This window comes from Aethalodelphis obliquidens, unplaced genomic scaffold (genome assembly GCF_003676395.1).
Source record: "Aethalodelphis obliquidens isolate GAN/ISIS:26980383/991018 unplaced genomic scaffold, ASM367639v1 scaffold21, whole genome shotgun sequence".
Taxonomy (NCBI): domain Eukaryota; kingdom Metazoa; phylum Chordata; class Mammalia; order Artiodactyla; family Delphinidae; genus Aethalodelphis; species Aethalodelphis obliquidens.
This window is the reverse complement of record NW_020837965.1, coordinates 859,960-876,162: the sequence shown is the minus strand read 5'-3', so window position 1 is coordinate 876,162 and position 16,203 is coordinate 859,960. Positions and strand designations below refer to the sequence as shown.

The 16,203-nt window shown below is 43.9% G+C and overlaps 1 protein-coding gene across 10 annotated transcripts in view; it reads left to right on the top strand.

Moving 5' to 3' along the window:
• The window catches only part of AREL1 (apoptosis resistant E3 ubiquitin protein ligase 1), a 43,656-nt gene extending 29,332 nt beyond the window's left edge, over window positions 1-14,324 (top strand). For 9 of the 10 annotated variants that reach the window (XM_027120022.1, XM_027120019.1, XM_027120017.1 and 6 more), the window contains 12 exons: window positions 2,001-2,078; window positions 2,851-2,992; window positions 3,104-3,225; window positions 4,535-4,610; window positions 5,138-5,247; window positions 6,780-6,959; window positions 7,133-7,258; window positions 8,999-9,128; window positions 9,216-9,274; window positions 11,184-11,273; window positions 11,700-11,875; window positions 11,985-14,324. In XM_027120022.1, coding sequence (XP_026975823.1) covers window positions 2,001-2,078; window positions 2,851-2,992; window positions 3,104-3,225; window positions 4,535-4,610; window positions 5,138-5,247; window positions 6,780-6,959; window positions 7,133-7,258; window positions 8,999-9,128; window positions 9,216-9,274; window positions 11,184-11,273; window positions 11,700-11,875; window positions 11,985-12,087 — 1,392 coding nt within the window. In that variant the 3' untranslated portion in view covers window positions 12,088-14,324. The remainder of the gene's footprint in view (window positions 1-2,000; window positions 2,079-2,850; window positions 2,993-3,103; window positions 3,226-4,534; window positions 4,611-5,137; window positions 5,248-6,779; window positions 6,960-7,132; window positions 7,259-8,998; window positions 9,129-9,215; window positions 9,275-11,183; window positions 11,274-11,699; window positions 11,876-11,984) is intronic. The other variant, XM_027120025.1, reaches the window with a different exon arrangement.
• The last annotated feature ends 1,879 nt before the right edge of the window (window positions 14,325-16,203 follow it).

The window sequence follows — 16,203 nt, the reverse complement described above, 5'->3', positions numbered from 1 at the left end:
TCAGAGCGAGATCATTGCCGTGTTGGGGTTCAGGGATACTGAGGAGGCTGCTTCAAGTTGAGCAGAAGGCCGTGCCTCCTCTTCTGTTGCCCATGTCTGGTTTGGCTGGATTACGTCTCTGTCTAGAGGGTCTGTGCCTTGGGACTTTAGAGCACCTGTAACTTTCTGCTGTTTGATTGCTTCTGGGAAGACTTTTCAAGGCATGGCTCTCAGAGTTTTAAAGAAAGCTACTTTTAACCATTAACAATTTCTCACTAGTGTAAAAATTACTGTTGGACGTTATGTTCCATTGTCTTTGACTATGAGGGTTGTACTATTTCAGAATAATTTGATCTTTCATTCAGTGATTTGTGAAACCACCACAGATGTCATGATCCATGTACAGGATTGGAATAGAGAAATTTTGGCAGAGACAAGGAGGTGAACTTCCCAAGGCCCCTGAGCTAAGAGGCGCTTTGTCTTAGGGGTTTTCTTTTTTAGTGTTTGTCTTTTGCTTATTCATACAGACCTCAGAAAAATGAGACTCTTGAAACATCCCATTACATTCCTTTAATTGCATAACCAAACCTGAGTTCTAACTCTGTTCTACTTTAGAACACTTTGCTATGCACTATTCATCATTTAAAAATCTAGCCTTAATTTGGCCTGGGGGAATGGCAAAGAGGGAAATGGTCAGGTAGAGATAGAACAAGATTGGCTGTGACCTGATAATTGTTGAAGCTGGTGATGACTTCATTGTACTGTTTTCTCTTCTTTAGTATGTGTTTGAAATTTTCTTTAATGAAGAGTTCTTTAAAAATCAAGAAAAAAAATCTGACCTACTACATGTTCAGATAACAGGGTTTTAAATTTTTTATTTATTTATTTTTCAATATTTATTTTATTTATTTATTTTTGGCTGTTTTGGGTCTTCGTTGCCGCACAGGGGCTTTCTCTAGTTGTGGCGAGCGGGGGCTACTCTCTTTGTTGCGGAGCACAGGCTCTAGGCGTACAGGCTTCAGTAGTGTGGCACGCGGGCTTAGTAGTTGTGGCTTGCAGGCTCTATAGCACAGGCTCAGTAGTTGTGGCACACGGGCTTAGTTGCTCCGCAGCATGTGGGATCTTCCCGGACCAGGGCTTGAACCCGCGTCCCCTGCGTTGGCAGGCAGATTGTTAACCACTGCCCCACCAGGGAAGCCCCACAGGGTTTTTTAAATTTTTATTTACTTATTTATTTATTTTTTGTGGTACGCGGGCCTCTCACTGTTGTGGCCTCTCCCGCTGCGGAGCACAGGCTCCAGACGCGCAGGCCCAGCGGCCATGGCTCACAGGCCCAGCCGCTCCGCAGCATGTGGGATCCTCCTGGACCGGGGCACGAACCCGTGTCCCCTGCATCGGCAGGTGGACTCTCAACCACTGTGCCACCAGGGAAGCCCAGGGGGTTTTTTTAGATTAAAAAGTTGTTGCATTGTCTTTTCTTTTATTGTAAATGGCAACAGACCTCTTTTTATTCTGACATAAAGGATTTTTATGAACTTTTTTGTATGAGACTCCTCCCATCCCCAACCCCCTCTTCCCCAGCAAATCCTTGGTGCCATTCAAATAGAGATAAAGCAGTGGGCGTGGGCCACTGGTGTTCCCTGTCCACTGACTTGGAAGAAGTCTCTCTGAGCAGCATCTGGCTAAGCAGAAGGAGATTTTGATTGTTTCTAGGTGAAATGTTATCTACTTATAAAGTGAAAACCTGATCTCAGATATTTGGAAATGGTAGTAAGACTTGAGTATTAAGATTATGAAATATCTGTGTGAAATTGCATGGTGAGCGTAATACTTTAAATTTGCCTGTTTTAAGATAGAGTTGATGTTTTCTATTTGATTTCAGTCCTAAATTATCTTCTTTGTTCAGAGGGGAAAAGGGTTATCATGAGAAATGTAGATGGGGACTGATATTTGAATTACTATGCTCAAATAGAACCTCTTTATTTATCATTCACTTCATTTTCTATATGTTGGTCCTCCAGCAATTCTCAGTGAAGGAGTTCTACCTGAAAATCATTCCCTGGCGCCTTTATACCTTCCGAGTGTGCCCAGGAACAAAAGTAAGTCGAACCTTACATCCGGTTCATGTAGAGCAGGCTTCAGCCTCCAACATCTCAACCTTTTCTTATTTTCCTTGAAGGACTTTTGTTGTTTCTGGAAGTTCTCATTGTGCACACAGGATTTATTGCCAAATAAAGAAAGAGTTGTTACCTCCTCATGAAGGATGTAGTTCTAGGAGGACACGTGCCTACAGAAACAGCAATTGGTAGCAAGTCAGAATACTTCAACAGTTATCTTTTTGTCCCTAAGACTAAGTTAATGGAAAGGGTGCTGGTAACTCTGACCTGAGTTTGGCTTCCCAGCGTGCCAGAGGTAGCCCTTTTAGCACCAGTAGTCTCATCTATTAAAAAAATTTTTTTTAAATTTAAAAAGTGGGTTTTTTTTTTTTAAACTCTTCTGAGCTTTTGGAATCTAAAGGCAAATCACTTTCCTCCAGCCAGTTTGCCCAACCTATTCAGGTGCTCATTTGCTATTTCACATATCCTTCCTGCTTTTACCCTTCTTATATTTTATGTTGGAAAGTCTGTAGTGTTGCCTGTGATCCTTACTAAAGGTGGTCTCTGTGACTCGAGTAATTTAAAATAAAATCTGAATCATAGAGCCCTGAGGTGAAAAACGAGGAGATGTACTCCTGATAGGTACTTACTTGGGGAAAACAGGCTTAACTTGTTTCTATGGTTGGTCAGAAGGGTAGGGGTGTGAAGGTTTTTTGCTGGATGTGAGGGCTTTATAGATGAACTCCTTTTCTTTTTTTTGTTTTCCTTTTGTTAGTTTTCATACCTTGGCCCTGACCCTGTCCATAAGCTGCTCACACTGGTGGTGGATGACGGCATTCAGCCTCCTGTGGAGCTCAGCTGTAAGGAGAGGAACATCCTAGCGGCCACGTTCATCCGCTCACTCCATAAAAACCTAGGTGAGTTTGGACAGGGATTCTGCTGGGGTAGGCATTGACCCCAGATATCTGGGTGCCTGCACAGGTGTCTTATAATGAGGCTTAATCATGATGGATCTTGCTGCTCCTTAGGAGGCTCTGAGACCTTTCAGGACAAGGTGAACTTTTTCCAGAGAGAGCTTCGGCAGGTACATATGAAAAGACCACATTCCAAAGTCACCCTGAAGGTCAGCAGACATGCCTTGTTGGAATCGGTGCGTAAAGTTTCATCCCTGTCAAAAGTTTCCAACTAGAAACCTCTGTGATATTTGGTTATATTCTGCAGGTTATCTTTTTTATGAAACCCACATCTCTCTCTTCTTTAAACGTATTAAAGATGGTGTTCTATGCATTTGATTGTACTGCATTTGGGGCAGATTTGTTGGAGGTATGTTATCGAAAGGAGAGACTAGTTGACACATTGGCTTTAAGATCAGACTGAACTACCTCCTGAACAATTTCATGGAACTCTTACTAGTCTGAACTAATCAGATTGCTTCCCTCCTCTTTGCCTTCATTATGTCATCTGTAAAATAAGAAAAGATGCAGACAGATGACTATTTAACTTAAAAGCATTAAGGGCAGGTGTTAAGTTGTTGTTATAGAAGAAAGTTCCTGTTATTGAATCCCAGGAATAGAAGAGCTCTTGTGGGATTAAAAGGAAATGATTTTTGTTGTCACTCTGGCCTGACGGAAAAGGAACGCCTGATGCGTGTCTGACTCCACTACATAGACACTGGCATAGTTCTTACGTTCCTGGAGAATGAGGAGGCCTTGGTCCCTGTCCAGAAAGTGTTTGTGATATTTAGCTCTGGTAGGTGCTGCTGGAAACCCCTTTTCTCAGCCACATTCTCCTTGTGGCATGGCTTCCTGTTCTGAACCTAGCCTTGTGGCTAAAAATGTCTAGTGAATAGACTGTACTTTACTGAAAACCAAGACTCCTTGGTTCTCTTGCTGACAGCTTACTGATCTGAGCCATTGTTACTTCTTTATTTAAGAGTTTTCTCATTAATAAAATGAGGATTATTAAAAAAAAGAAGTTTCAACTTTCCAGTAAGGCAATGGTATAAATATGAATTAGATTATTTTTTTAATTTTAGATTTCTTCTGGAGATATTTACATTTTAAATATAAGATGGTGGGCTTCCCTGGTGGCGCAGTGGTTGAGAGTCCGCCTGCCGATGCAGGGGACACGGGTTCGTGCCCCAGTCCGGGAAGATCCCACATGCCGCGGAGCGGCTGGGCCCGTGAGCCATGGCCGCTGAGCCTGCGCATCCGGAGCCTGTGCTCCGCAACGGGAGAGGCCACAACTGTGAGAGGCCCACGTACTGCAAAAAATAAAAAATAAAAAAATAAATATAAGATGGTAGTATTAAAGCTTATTTATGAGTAATGTATTGCCTCCAGGTACTTGTGGTTATTACACGGACAATGGCAACGTTCTTGTGTTTTCGTCTTTAACACCCAAGAGAGACTGGCCAGTGTTCTGACAGTTTCCTTTCTTTTTCTTTCACTGCTTTTCAGTCTCTGAAAGCCACTCGGAATTTCTCCATCTCAGATTGGAGCAAGAACTTTGAAGTGGTTTTTCAGGATGAAGAAGGTCAGTTTTGAAATTTCATATTCATCTTTTTTAACTCTCCTTCCCACTCCTCCTTGTCTCCTTACCCCGCATCCACAAAAACAAAAACAACCCCCCTACACATACTCGCCACCCCTGCCCCAGCTTCTTTTTCCCTGGGAAAAAGAAGTCATGAGTCAAGACAAAAAGGGTGGCGTTTAATGGCTAATAGCATGGTAGACCTTGTGAAGCACATACATACAGGGACTTGGAGGGAGAGTTTGAAGCAGAAGGGTAAAGTAACCTTTGTAGAGAAATGTCAGTTTCCTAGGCTCTCTGATCTGTATCCCCCCACCAGGAGGCATTAGCTTAGTGATCAGAATACCTTTAATCCTACAGAAAGAGGGGATTTCAATAAAAGTCCATAGCTGAGGTGGGATGGAATGGGGGACACCAGGGTGGTGGAATGCAGGAAGTAAGGATCGGAGAGTATAAAATGATGAATAAATGAACAAAAGTGATAAGAGGTGGTAGGCCAGAGTCACTTTTTCTTTTTTTTATACTTTCAGCTCTGGACTGGGGAGGGCCTCGCCGGGAATGGTTTGAGCTAATCTGCAAAGCACTATTTGACACCACCAATCAGCTCTTCACCCGATTCAGTGACACCAACCAAGCATTAGTGAGTCTGTGACTTCCGCGTGGGTGGGAGGAAAATATGGATTGTGTTATAATGAAGAGACTAATAAGAGTTTGAACTAATCAGATTGCCTCCCTCCTCTTTGCCTTCATTATTTCATCTGAAAAATAAGAGAAAATGCAGACAGATGAATATATAACTTAAAAGCATTATAATACAGTGGCTATTCTACTCCTTAGTGTTTTAATAATTAAGCCACTTTTCTCAAAACATACCTGAGGGCTTCCCTGGTGGTGCAGCGGTTGAGAGTCCGCCTGCTGATGCAGGGGACATGGGTTCATGCCCCGGTCTGGGAAGATCCCACATGCTGTGGAGCGGCTGGGCCTGTGAGCCATGGCCGCTGAGCCTGCGCGTCCGGAGCCTGTGCTCCGCAATGGGAGAGGCCACAACAGTGAGAGGCCCGCGTACCACAAAAAAAAAAAAAAAAAAACATACCTGAAGCAATTGAACTCTGTACAAGATCTCTCTCTTTTTTTAAAATTTATTTATTTATTTATTTTTGGCTGTGTTGGGTCTTCGTTGCTGTGCACGGGCTTTTCTGTAGTTGTGGAGAGCGGGGGCTACTCTTCGTTGTGGTGCACGGGCTTCTCATTGCGGTGGCTTCTCTTGTTGCGGAGCACGGGCTCTGGGAGTGCGGGCTTCAGTAGTTGTGGCTCACAGGCTCTACAATCGTTGTGGTGCATGGGCTTAGTTGCTTCACGGCATGTGGGATCTTCCTGGACCAGGTCTTGAGCCATGTCTCCTGCATTGGCAGGTGGATTCTTAACCACTGTGCCACCAGGGAAGCCCCTGTACGAGATCTTTGACTAGGTGGAGTAGAGAAGTAGACTTTGGCTGAAAGAATTTCTGGTTTAGGGAAAAGGCATTATATCATCCAGTGATTAACTTCCGTTTGCAGCCAGGGACCATGAAATAAATATAAGATTCTTCAATTTAACCTAAGTCTATCTTTGCCCTTTATCCTCCAATCACTATTTTTAAAAAAAATAAATTTATTTATTTATTTATTTTTGGCTGTGCTGGGTCTTCATTGCTGCGCGCGGGCTTTCTCTAGTTGCGGTGAGTGGGGGCTACTCTTTGTTGTGGTGCGCAAGCTTCTCATTGCAGTGGCTTCTCTTGTTGTGGAGCATGGGCTCTAGGCATGCGGGCTTCAGTAGTTGTGGCACACATGCTTAGTAGTTGTGGCTCGCAGGCTCTAGAGTGCAGACTCAGTAGTTGTGACGCACGGGCTCAGGTGCTCCGCGGCATGTGGGATCTTCCCAGACTAGGGCTCGAACCCATGTCCCCTGCATTGGCAGGCGGATTCCCAACCACTGTGCCACCAGGGAAGCCCCATCCAATCACTTTGAATTACTCAGTGGTGGCTACCAAACAACTAATGCCATTTGGATGGGCTCTTTGATCTTAACACTGAAATTTTTGCTCCCTTGGGATAGAGTTGGGGAGGGAGGATCTTCACAGAACTAGGCTTGAAGAAAAATGGCCCAGGGCCTTTTAATCTTTCTCTTTGACAGGTGCATCCCAACCCTAATCGCCCCGCTCATCTGCGCCTAAAGATGTATGAGTTTGCAGGGCGCCTGGTGGGCAAGTGTCTCTATGAGTCCTCTCTAGGAGGAGCCTACAAGCAGTTGGTCCGAGCTCGCTTCACCCGTTCTTTCTTGGCCCAAATCATAGGACTGCGTATGCATTACAAGGTAACTCTTAGGTGTGCATTTTCTACTAAGGCCCCTGGCCATTAACTCTGGAATCTCTCCACCCTCAGCTTATTATTCTTAAGTTTGAATGGGTAAGTGGTTCCAGGCAGTTACAAATTTCGTTTCTGGGTAAGAGTAGTCATGTTCTGTTCTGTGTCTTTCTGTCTCCTCAGTACTTTGAAACAGATGACCCAGAATTCTACAAATCTAAAGTTTGTTTCATCCTCAACAATGACATGAGTGAGATGGAGCTGGTCTTTGCAGAAGAGAAATATAACAAATCAGGTCAATTGGATAAGGTGAGAGAGAACTGAAGCCTGTGGGTCCCATTTCCCACCCTTCTGTAGAGCAGGGCTCTCTAGTATAACTTTCTGCAATGATGGAAGTGTTCTCTGTTTGTGCTTTTGAGCACCCAGAATGTGGCTGGTATGACCAAATAACTGAATTTCTAAATAACCACATGTGACTAGTGACAACCATATTGGAGAGCATAGCTTTGGGGCACTGCATCCCACACTGTATGGTCTTGGCCTATTTAAGTGGAGCCAAAGGCACGTATACCCATCCATGCCACCCATTCCTACTTTCCAGTAGAGAAAGAACTAAGAGATAGTGAAGTGTCACTGCACAAGCAGCTTTGGAAGGGATGACAGTGTCTTTCTTAACATTAGGGGCAGGGAGGTAGATGACTCCTTTTTTTTTTTTTTTTTTTTTTTAGATGACTCCTATTTTAACACTGTGCGTATATATTTTTAAACTTTTTACTAGAAAATTAATGGCCGAAAGTATTTGTGATGCAAGTGTGGTTTTGTTTACATCCTGGGGTTAAATAATATCAAATGGTAACGATGAAGCTAAAGTTGCAGTTATAAATAATTGAAAGCAAAATAGCGATGACTGAAAATTTGTGATCACTGGTAGCACTGAACTGATAATCAGATACCTTTGGGAGCACTGTGGGGATCCCAGCTGATGGCCTTTGCACGTGCGTGGGCGGAGCCTGTCTTCCTGACCCAGCACTGCAAGATGTCTAGAGTCATTGGAGTACTGAATTAGGGTCCACAGGCCTAGGGGAGTACTGATTTTAAATGGATTTAATATGAATACTAAATCTTAGTAATTTACTACTTAAGCTACTAGTTAGAAATGCTTACACACATAAAATAAAAATATCCAGAATCGTGCACAGTAACAGAAAAAAAGTCTTACACGTTTAGATCCATTGAGAATCCTTGCTCTGGAGCAAAGTTCCGTCCCTACCGTGCTGTCGTCAGGACCTTAAAATCTGATCTTGTAACTAAATGGAGGCCTTTACTGCTCACCTATGAAGACAACCATGGTCATTGTACACAGGTTTTTCTGGGGTTGTGGCATTAAACTGTGCTTCAGGGCTTCCTCAAAGCTCCCTTAGGAGTTATTTATTGGAAGGAGTGTGCCAATTCTATTTGAGAATCATGCAGTTCAGCTTTTTCTTTGCAGATAGAAAAATCGGGAGCCCAAATACCTAAGTGACTGAAATCCTGTAGCAAGTTAGTCTCCAAGTATCAAGCCATGGCTTTTTCCATTGACTCACATTGGAAGTAGAAGAATGTAGGGAACATCTATGCCCATCTTAGAATTTTTGAGACCTGAGAAGACTTCTTCACTACTTACATAGTTTTATTTATTCTCAATTGGCTCAGGGGGTTAAGAGAAGAGGTCAGTAATGGTTCAATTTTGGATCGTAGAAATGTTAAAATGTTGCTAACAAGGAACCATAATATCTTCCTGTTGCATCACCACTGTTTGACCAGGTCAGAGGAGACTTACTGAGAGACCCACTTCAGAAACAGTAGCGAGGAGAATATATAGCAATAGCGGTAGGAAACCTTAAGCTTAGTAACTAAATAAAACCAAGTGCGTTGAAAACCTGAACGCACAGTAGGAACTTGTGACCATGGTGGAGTTCAATAATGCTGTGTTTGTGGGACATACTGGGCAGATGTCATCTTATAAACTCCAATCTACATCCTCTCCCTGTCTTTTGCCTCTTCTTTCAGGTCATAGAACTTATGACAGGTGGAGCTCAAACCCCAGTCACCAACGCGAATAAAATCTTCTATTTAAATTTGCTGGCCCAGTATCGGCTGGCCAGTCAAGTGAAAGAGGAAGTGGAACATTTCCTAAAAGGTGGGATCCTGTCTACTCTTGGCTTTGAGGTGAAAATACTCGTATCCATGGTGTGGATATGGCTTTAACTTGGCTACTTTGTTTCAGGCCTGAATGAGTTGGTCCCTGAGAACCTTTTGGCTATTTTTGATGAGAATGAGCTTGAGGTAAGTGCTTACAATTGACACCCCCTATTCTTGGCTTGCTTTTTATTATGCCCACAGGAACTGGATTACTGCACCTTCTGTTATGAGATGCAGCAGGAAAGCCCTTTAAGTGTTGGTTTTACTTTTGTCACTCTTCCATGCATGGACCCTTTCTCCAGCTTTAAAAAAATTTGAATGTGAAAATTAGGAATCAGCAAATTACTAATTATGAATAGTAATAGTTAATATTTATTCATCAAATATTACTGATAATGGTCAAGTAGTAAAGAATGTTGGTATCCTATACAGTCTTTGTAAATTCTGTGACCTTTAAAGTTGATTTAAGGGAATAATAGAATTTATTTGTTCAGACTGTTTATTGAATGTCTTCTATATGCCATGTGCTTTTGAAGAACTGGGGAGCTAGGAATGAATAAGACCAAGTCCCTGTCCTCATAGAGCTACATTCTAGTGAAGGAAACAAACCGAAAGATGTGATGCATTTCACAGCTTTGTGTTACAACACTACATAGTTAACATATTCTTATTTTAGATCCTGTAACACCCAAAATGTGGCTATAAGATGGTAAATACCTTGCTATAATTAGCAAAATTGAAGTTCCATGAACTTCAGGTATAGACAAAAACTAAAACCAGTTTGCTTTCACCTGCTGCTCACAGGTGATGCACACATGCGGGCTACTAGCTTTAGCTTTAACTTCCCGCAGCCTTTATGAGGGGCATGTTTCTGTAAAGCATTTCCTGTAGGGAAGAAGTTCTTCTTTAAAAATGGGGAAACAAAAAGCAGTTTCAAGTAGTCTTGCACAGTTTTTATCCTTATTAATTGAATTGGCTTCGAAACAAGAATCAAAGTCTCATGCAATTTTCCACATGTTTTGTACCTTTAGATATGAAATCTGAATAATGAACTCTCCATCTCTCAGCCTGAAGTTTCTGACAGACCTGTCACCTCTTGCTGTCATTTTCTGGGCTGAGGAACAGCTTCCGGTGTAATTTGTTTTATCCTGAAGCAAAGCATTTGTAACAATTCATAAAGTGCATGGGAGGGAGGACACAGTCTCTTAACGGTTGTTCCCCATCCTGCTCTTAGTTACTCATTAGCTTAGCAAGTTCTTTTTGAAGGAGCCAAGCTTCTCAGGCTTAATTTGGGCTTTTCTTTTCTTTGATTAGGTTGTTTCATTCTTTATAGCTATTGGATGAATACTTAAGAGTCTGCTAAGTAACTTGCTGAACTTGAACCAAATTAGAACATCAACAAGATGTTTAGGGTTCTGATGTCATTAATGTTCTCATGTTTTGGCATTCTTTTTCATTTATCTGACCAAGTAGAGGCAGGGCTGAAGGGACGGTAGTAGAAGTTCAATCCAGAAAAGAAGGATGGATCCTGGGAAAAAGGAAAGGCCATCTAACAAATTCATAAATGCGGCTGGGGGTCTTCATGAAAGGGGAAGGGCCTGCTTTTTCCCCTGGTATTCCCAGGCCACATGCAGAGTGGACAGTCAGTAAATACTTGGTTCCCTTTCTGTCCTCTGTTTCAATTCAAAATAATATATAGCAGCAGTTCTTAATTAGGGGTGCGCATCAGAAGCCCTTGGGAAACTTTTTCAAAATACACAAGCTTGTAACCTGTCCCTAGAGATTCTGATTCAGTAGGTCTGGGTTAAGGCCATAGGCATCTGTCTATCTATCTTTTTTTTTTTTTTTTTAAGCTGTGTGATTTTTACCACACTGGTTAGGAACCATTGGCCTATTATAATGGATTTTCCTGAAGCATTCTGGCATTCTGACCTCACCTTATGTCTCTTTCTTGGTGTTTTCCGTATTCCACATTTTGCATGTTAACATACTTTGACCTTATGGTGGGACTTTGCCCCTCTGACTAGCCTCGTAACACCTGACTATTCTGCAGCTGCTGATGTGTGGGACTGGGGACATCAGTGTGTCCGACTTCAAAGCCCATGCGGTGGTCGTTGGTGGCTCATGGCATTTCAGAGAAAAGGTAAGTGGGCCAAATTTCTTTTAGTCGAATTTGTGCTGTCTTGTAAGGAAATAGTTTCAGAAGGAAAAAGTCAAGTAGTCGGAGAAGCAGACATATCAACTGGGATATATGTGGGAAAGTGATATATGTGGGAAAGGCAGGTGGTCATCCAGGCAGACGGGAACCCTGGTCCCTAAGGGCTGTCACGCTGCTGCCACAGAGGCAGTACGTTGGAAAGGCAGAGAAATAGAACCAAGTAATCAGCGACTACCCTCCTGACCGTGTAACAATATCAATTCCTTTTAAAGAGGTTGTCGACTCTAGCCGTTCCTACCTGCATGCGGTAACTGGGGCCCACCCCCACTTCAGGATATCCTGTTCCTTCCCCAGGGGTCAAATCCTACGCTGCACATAGGTGTGACCCCAGCCCTGTGCTCTCCCTGCCAGGTCATGAGGTGGTTTTGGACCGTGGTTTCCAGTTTGACGCAGGAGGAGTTGGCTCGGCTGCTTCAGTTCACAACAGGCTCGTCTCAGCTACCACCTGGAGGCTTTGCCGCCCTCTGTCCCTCATTCCAGATTATTGCCACTCCGACCCATAGCACGCTACCAACTGCACACACGTGGTGGGTATCTGACTGCCTGGTGTGTGCTGTCACGGGGGATTACCTTTCCAGCCCTTGCCAGTGTTTCTGGTGGTGTGAGTTAATCACTTCTCTCCCCTTGGCCTTCCAGTTTCAACCAGCTGTGCCTCCCTACGTATGACTCCTATGAAGAGGTGCACAGGATGCTGCAGCTGGCCATCAGTGAGGGCTGCGAGGGCTTTGGCATGCTCTGACCACTCTTGCCATCCACTTGGCTCCCGTGCTTTCTGGAGCATCCGGGTGCACATAACAGACACAACCACTGACCCTAACGTACACAAAACCATCAGCCAGAAGCTGCTGCGTGCTCTCCGTGTCTGGAGTATTCAGTCACCTGCAAGCCTTGTCCTTCCCTCGCCCCTCCTTTCCCATCCCCCCCCCCGCAAGCCACTTTGGCAGGTACATAATCTGAGCAACTCACTCAGTCACGCGAGGAGGGCCATGCTGCTATGCTTGCACTTGGTTCTTAGAAAGCTCTCAGTAGCGGGAGTGGCACTGGACTACCTCTCATGGTGACTGATAGCACAAAAGGATCTTTTCTGTGGTGTCAGAACTGGAAAAGGAGCTTTCCTTGCAAGCGTTTCTGGTAATGATCATTAATCCACAAAGAAGAACTCCCTAATAAGCTTTTTCTTGAGTATAAGCATGTGAGATAGACAGACCTAAGAATGTGAAAGATAGCTGGGCTGTTGCCTCCAGTGCTGAATGTGATTCTCCCTTAGGGTTATGGGGCATGTCTAGGCACGTGGCTGGCTTGAAGACTACTGATGCTTGTCCCTGAGTTTGTTCTTTACACTGAGGTGTGGCTGGGCTCGGCCACTCACCTCCAGCTCATGCGGTCTGCTAAGAGCTGGGGTTTCTTTAGATTTCTATTGAAGAAACTTTTGGAGCAAGAGATTGGGACAGTATGATAGCATGCCACCGATCCCTGGTTCTCTCTTTGCTCGGTGTTCCCTGGCAGCACTAAGGCAAGGGAAAAGGAATCAGTAATTTAATTGCTCCTCACAGGTCCTTAGGGTCAGGACACAGGGAACACACATAGAGGAGATACATCAGATGATAAAGAAACACCTAGCTGTCCCAGTTACTTCCTGTCACTCCATCAGTTACCAACAAGGGCAGCTAAAGAGGGAGGAAGATAAATTAGGTTCACTGTTATGTGATGATTGAAGAGAACCTGCAGCTGTTTCTTGGAAGATGCCAACCACCTTTTTCATTACGATTTGAATGAAGACGTTTTCAAGACTCAAAATCTCATTGAATTCCCAAATTTCTGTTTCTAAGAAGGCTTTGCTGCAAGCTACCATTCCCAATGGGGCGTTCGACTCTGAAAATATTTACAAGCCATCTTTATTGCCAAAACCAGCAAGTACAAAGAGTCCAGAGATGAGGCGGGACTTGCAGCAATGCCTTGGCCTCCTGGAAGCACGCCTGAGCCCTCCTGTTCCCAGAGATCACGAGGAACAAGCCTTCCTGAGCTGCTACAATTCCTGCCTGACCTCACTCCTTCGCAGTTGTCATTTGTCCTTCTTGGCATGGGTGCTGACCTCACTCATCCTTGGGGTCTAGGATCAAGCATCAGGGCCTCTGTACCCCAGGGTCCTCCATGCCACACGGTCACTGCTGTCCTCAGGGACCAGGACAAGGTGCTGCTGCCTGCCCCGGTGTTTTCCTATGGGATATGTACAGGCAAGTTTCATCATCCCCCGGGAAACGATGCTGCCCCTCGGGCCCAGAGAGGGTTTCCAGCTGGGGGGCACGTGGGTTGGTTCTGCTGTCTTTGGCTGTTGTTTCTCTTCTGGATTCTGCATTCTCCTCTCCAGAGACTCATGCTGGAGCTCAAGTTGATTTTCTTGGTTAGATCTGTCCTTTTAAGCTCTAGTCATAGCACTTTTCAGAGCATCCTGGGTACCATTGCAGCCCAGCTGCATCCTGCAGTGGTCCTTAGCCCCAAGGTCTTTGTTTAACAAAACCCTTTGGTACTGTTGTGGTTTTCTGTTCTTCCCGTTTACCCTCTCTCTCCTAACTATTCAAAAGTATCTTTGCTCTTTAGGCCTTTCCTTTGACCTTTTTTTCTAATCCTGCTTTGGAACTAGCCAGTGTGGGGAGAGGTACACCATGTCGGAGAGAAGGAAGAGTGTCTGTTACTTCTTGAGCAGTTTTCTATTCACGTTTCTTATTTTGGCCAGCTTGTTTTATTTATGCCCTTGTGACCCAGATGCTTGGGGAGCCAGCTAACCTCCTGGCCTTTAGTCTCTCCAAAGGAGACCAGGCACCAAGTGAACACCAAGGAAGATGTCGGCATGTTTCTAGAACTTCAGCAGAAACCAAGCCCTGCTGCTGCAAATTTGTCAGGCCAGACAAAAGGGCCAGACAGTTGCAGCAATAGTGTGAATATTTTGTACAGTAAATAAATGAATGTTTAAAAGGACTAAGGAGCAAGTGACTGCTTTACGTGATGATTCAGGGCTTAAATTGGAGGTGGGGAAGGAACAGAAAAATTTAGAAATGTTTTTGCATTTCCCCAGTAATGCCTCAGAAGCAGTCAGCTTGGGGTTGAATGTACTCCCGGAGCCCTGGCCTGGCCCAGACTTTCTTGCCCTTTCACCCTTCCCTGATTGCTGTCCATGGTGCCAGGCAGGGCCACAGTGCTTGCTTGCACAGAGAGCCAATGGCTGGGACAAGCAAGTGCTTGTGCTCAGCTCCAGAAGGAGAAACCAGTTTGGCAAAAGTAGAGGATGTCTGTTCTCATCAGTCTTTTAAACATTAATTAGTTGTTGTTTTACAACATAAGAAACTCAGTGTAGAAAATTTGGAAATTAAAAAAAAAGTACAAGAAAAAAAGTTACTTGCCATCCAGAGGGAATAACACTTTGGGGATGGCCTTCTTATTTGCATATAATCACACATGTATTTCTCAATGTGCCCTTGACCCTCCCACAAAAGTTTGCATATGGCAAACAAAAACCCTGTTCCACAAAAGTTTTTGGGTGGCAGGCGGGACCAATTCTTTTCTAACCACAGATAAGCTTGGCAGAAAGACAAGATCAGACCTCTGATTTGAGCCTTGTAGGAAAAGTGTTAGGGACCCTGACTTTCTTGGGGAAGTAATCATGGTGTCTTTGTGCATTGGTTCCCATTCTGGAAAATCAAAACAAAATCCCCTTTATAATTGTTTTTCTTTTTGTTTTGTTTTTTGTCATTTTTTGTTAGTTTTTGTTTGTTTTGTTTGGCCATGGTGTATGCCTTGCGGGATCTTAGTTCCCTGAGCAGGGATTGAACCCTGGCCTGGCAGTGAAAGTGCCGAGTCTTAACCACTGGACCTTCAGGGAATTTCTCTGTAATAGTTTTTAAAATACAGATTATTTTTTCTCCCCACCCCCACCTCCCAGACCCAGTGGATTGGAATCTTAACTTGAAAATTACTCCTTTAGAGTGCATTCAAGGTACTCCCACCTCATCAAGCCCCCTTGAATGGTATGAGATGTCTTAAACACACAAAACAAAATCCTATCCCTCCAACTTTACACTTATAGGTTATTTAACAGTCCTACATCATTTACACATGCTGCTCTTGTGGCTTTGAACGGGTCACTATGAACATTTGTCACTGAGTGATTTCATCCCATCATGCAGTTATTCATAAGACTCAAGAGGCTGGTAGAATTGTTCTTAAATTAACACAGTAAAATACTGCCTTCAGCTTCTCATGCACTGTTACCTTCCAGCCACTGCAGCTCAAGCTCTGAGACCTCTGCCCAGCTACACTTCTCTTAGGACACAGTAGAGGTTCTCCAGCAGGTGGCTTGACCAGCAGGCTCCTTACCTCTGCTTTGGCTTCGCTTAGGCCCTCAAGCATAATAGACCAGCTCCAGGTACCCTGTTATTCTTTCTTTTAAAAATGAATAATTCCTTTTTTCTTTTATTTTGAGATGAACATATTAAAAAAAAAAGGCATACAAGCATGTACATTTTAACAAATAATTATAAGGGAAGAGCACATGTAACCACTATCCAGGAGAGAAAGAAAACATTACAGCACTGCAGAGCAAGTCTCCTCCCACCCTTCTAGAGGTAACTTTTCCTGACTTTTAGAATAATTGTTTTACCAGTTCCCTGTTCAAACAGCCTGCCCTAAAAAATCACAGTGGGGAGGGGGGAAAAAAGAGCCCATGTGATCTTTTATTTATTTATTTATGGCCGTGTTGGGTCTTCGTTGCTGTGCACAGGCTTTCTCTAGTTGTGGTGAGCAGGGGCTACTGTTGCAGTGTGCGGGCTTCTCATTGCAGTGGCTTCTCTTGTTGCGGAGC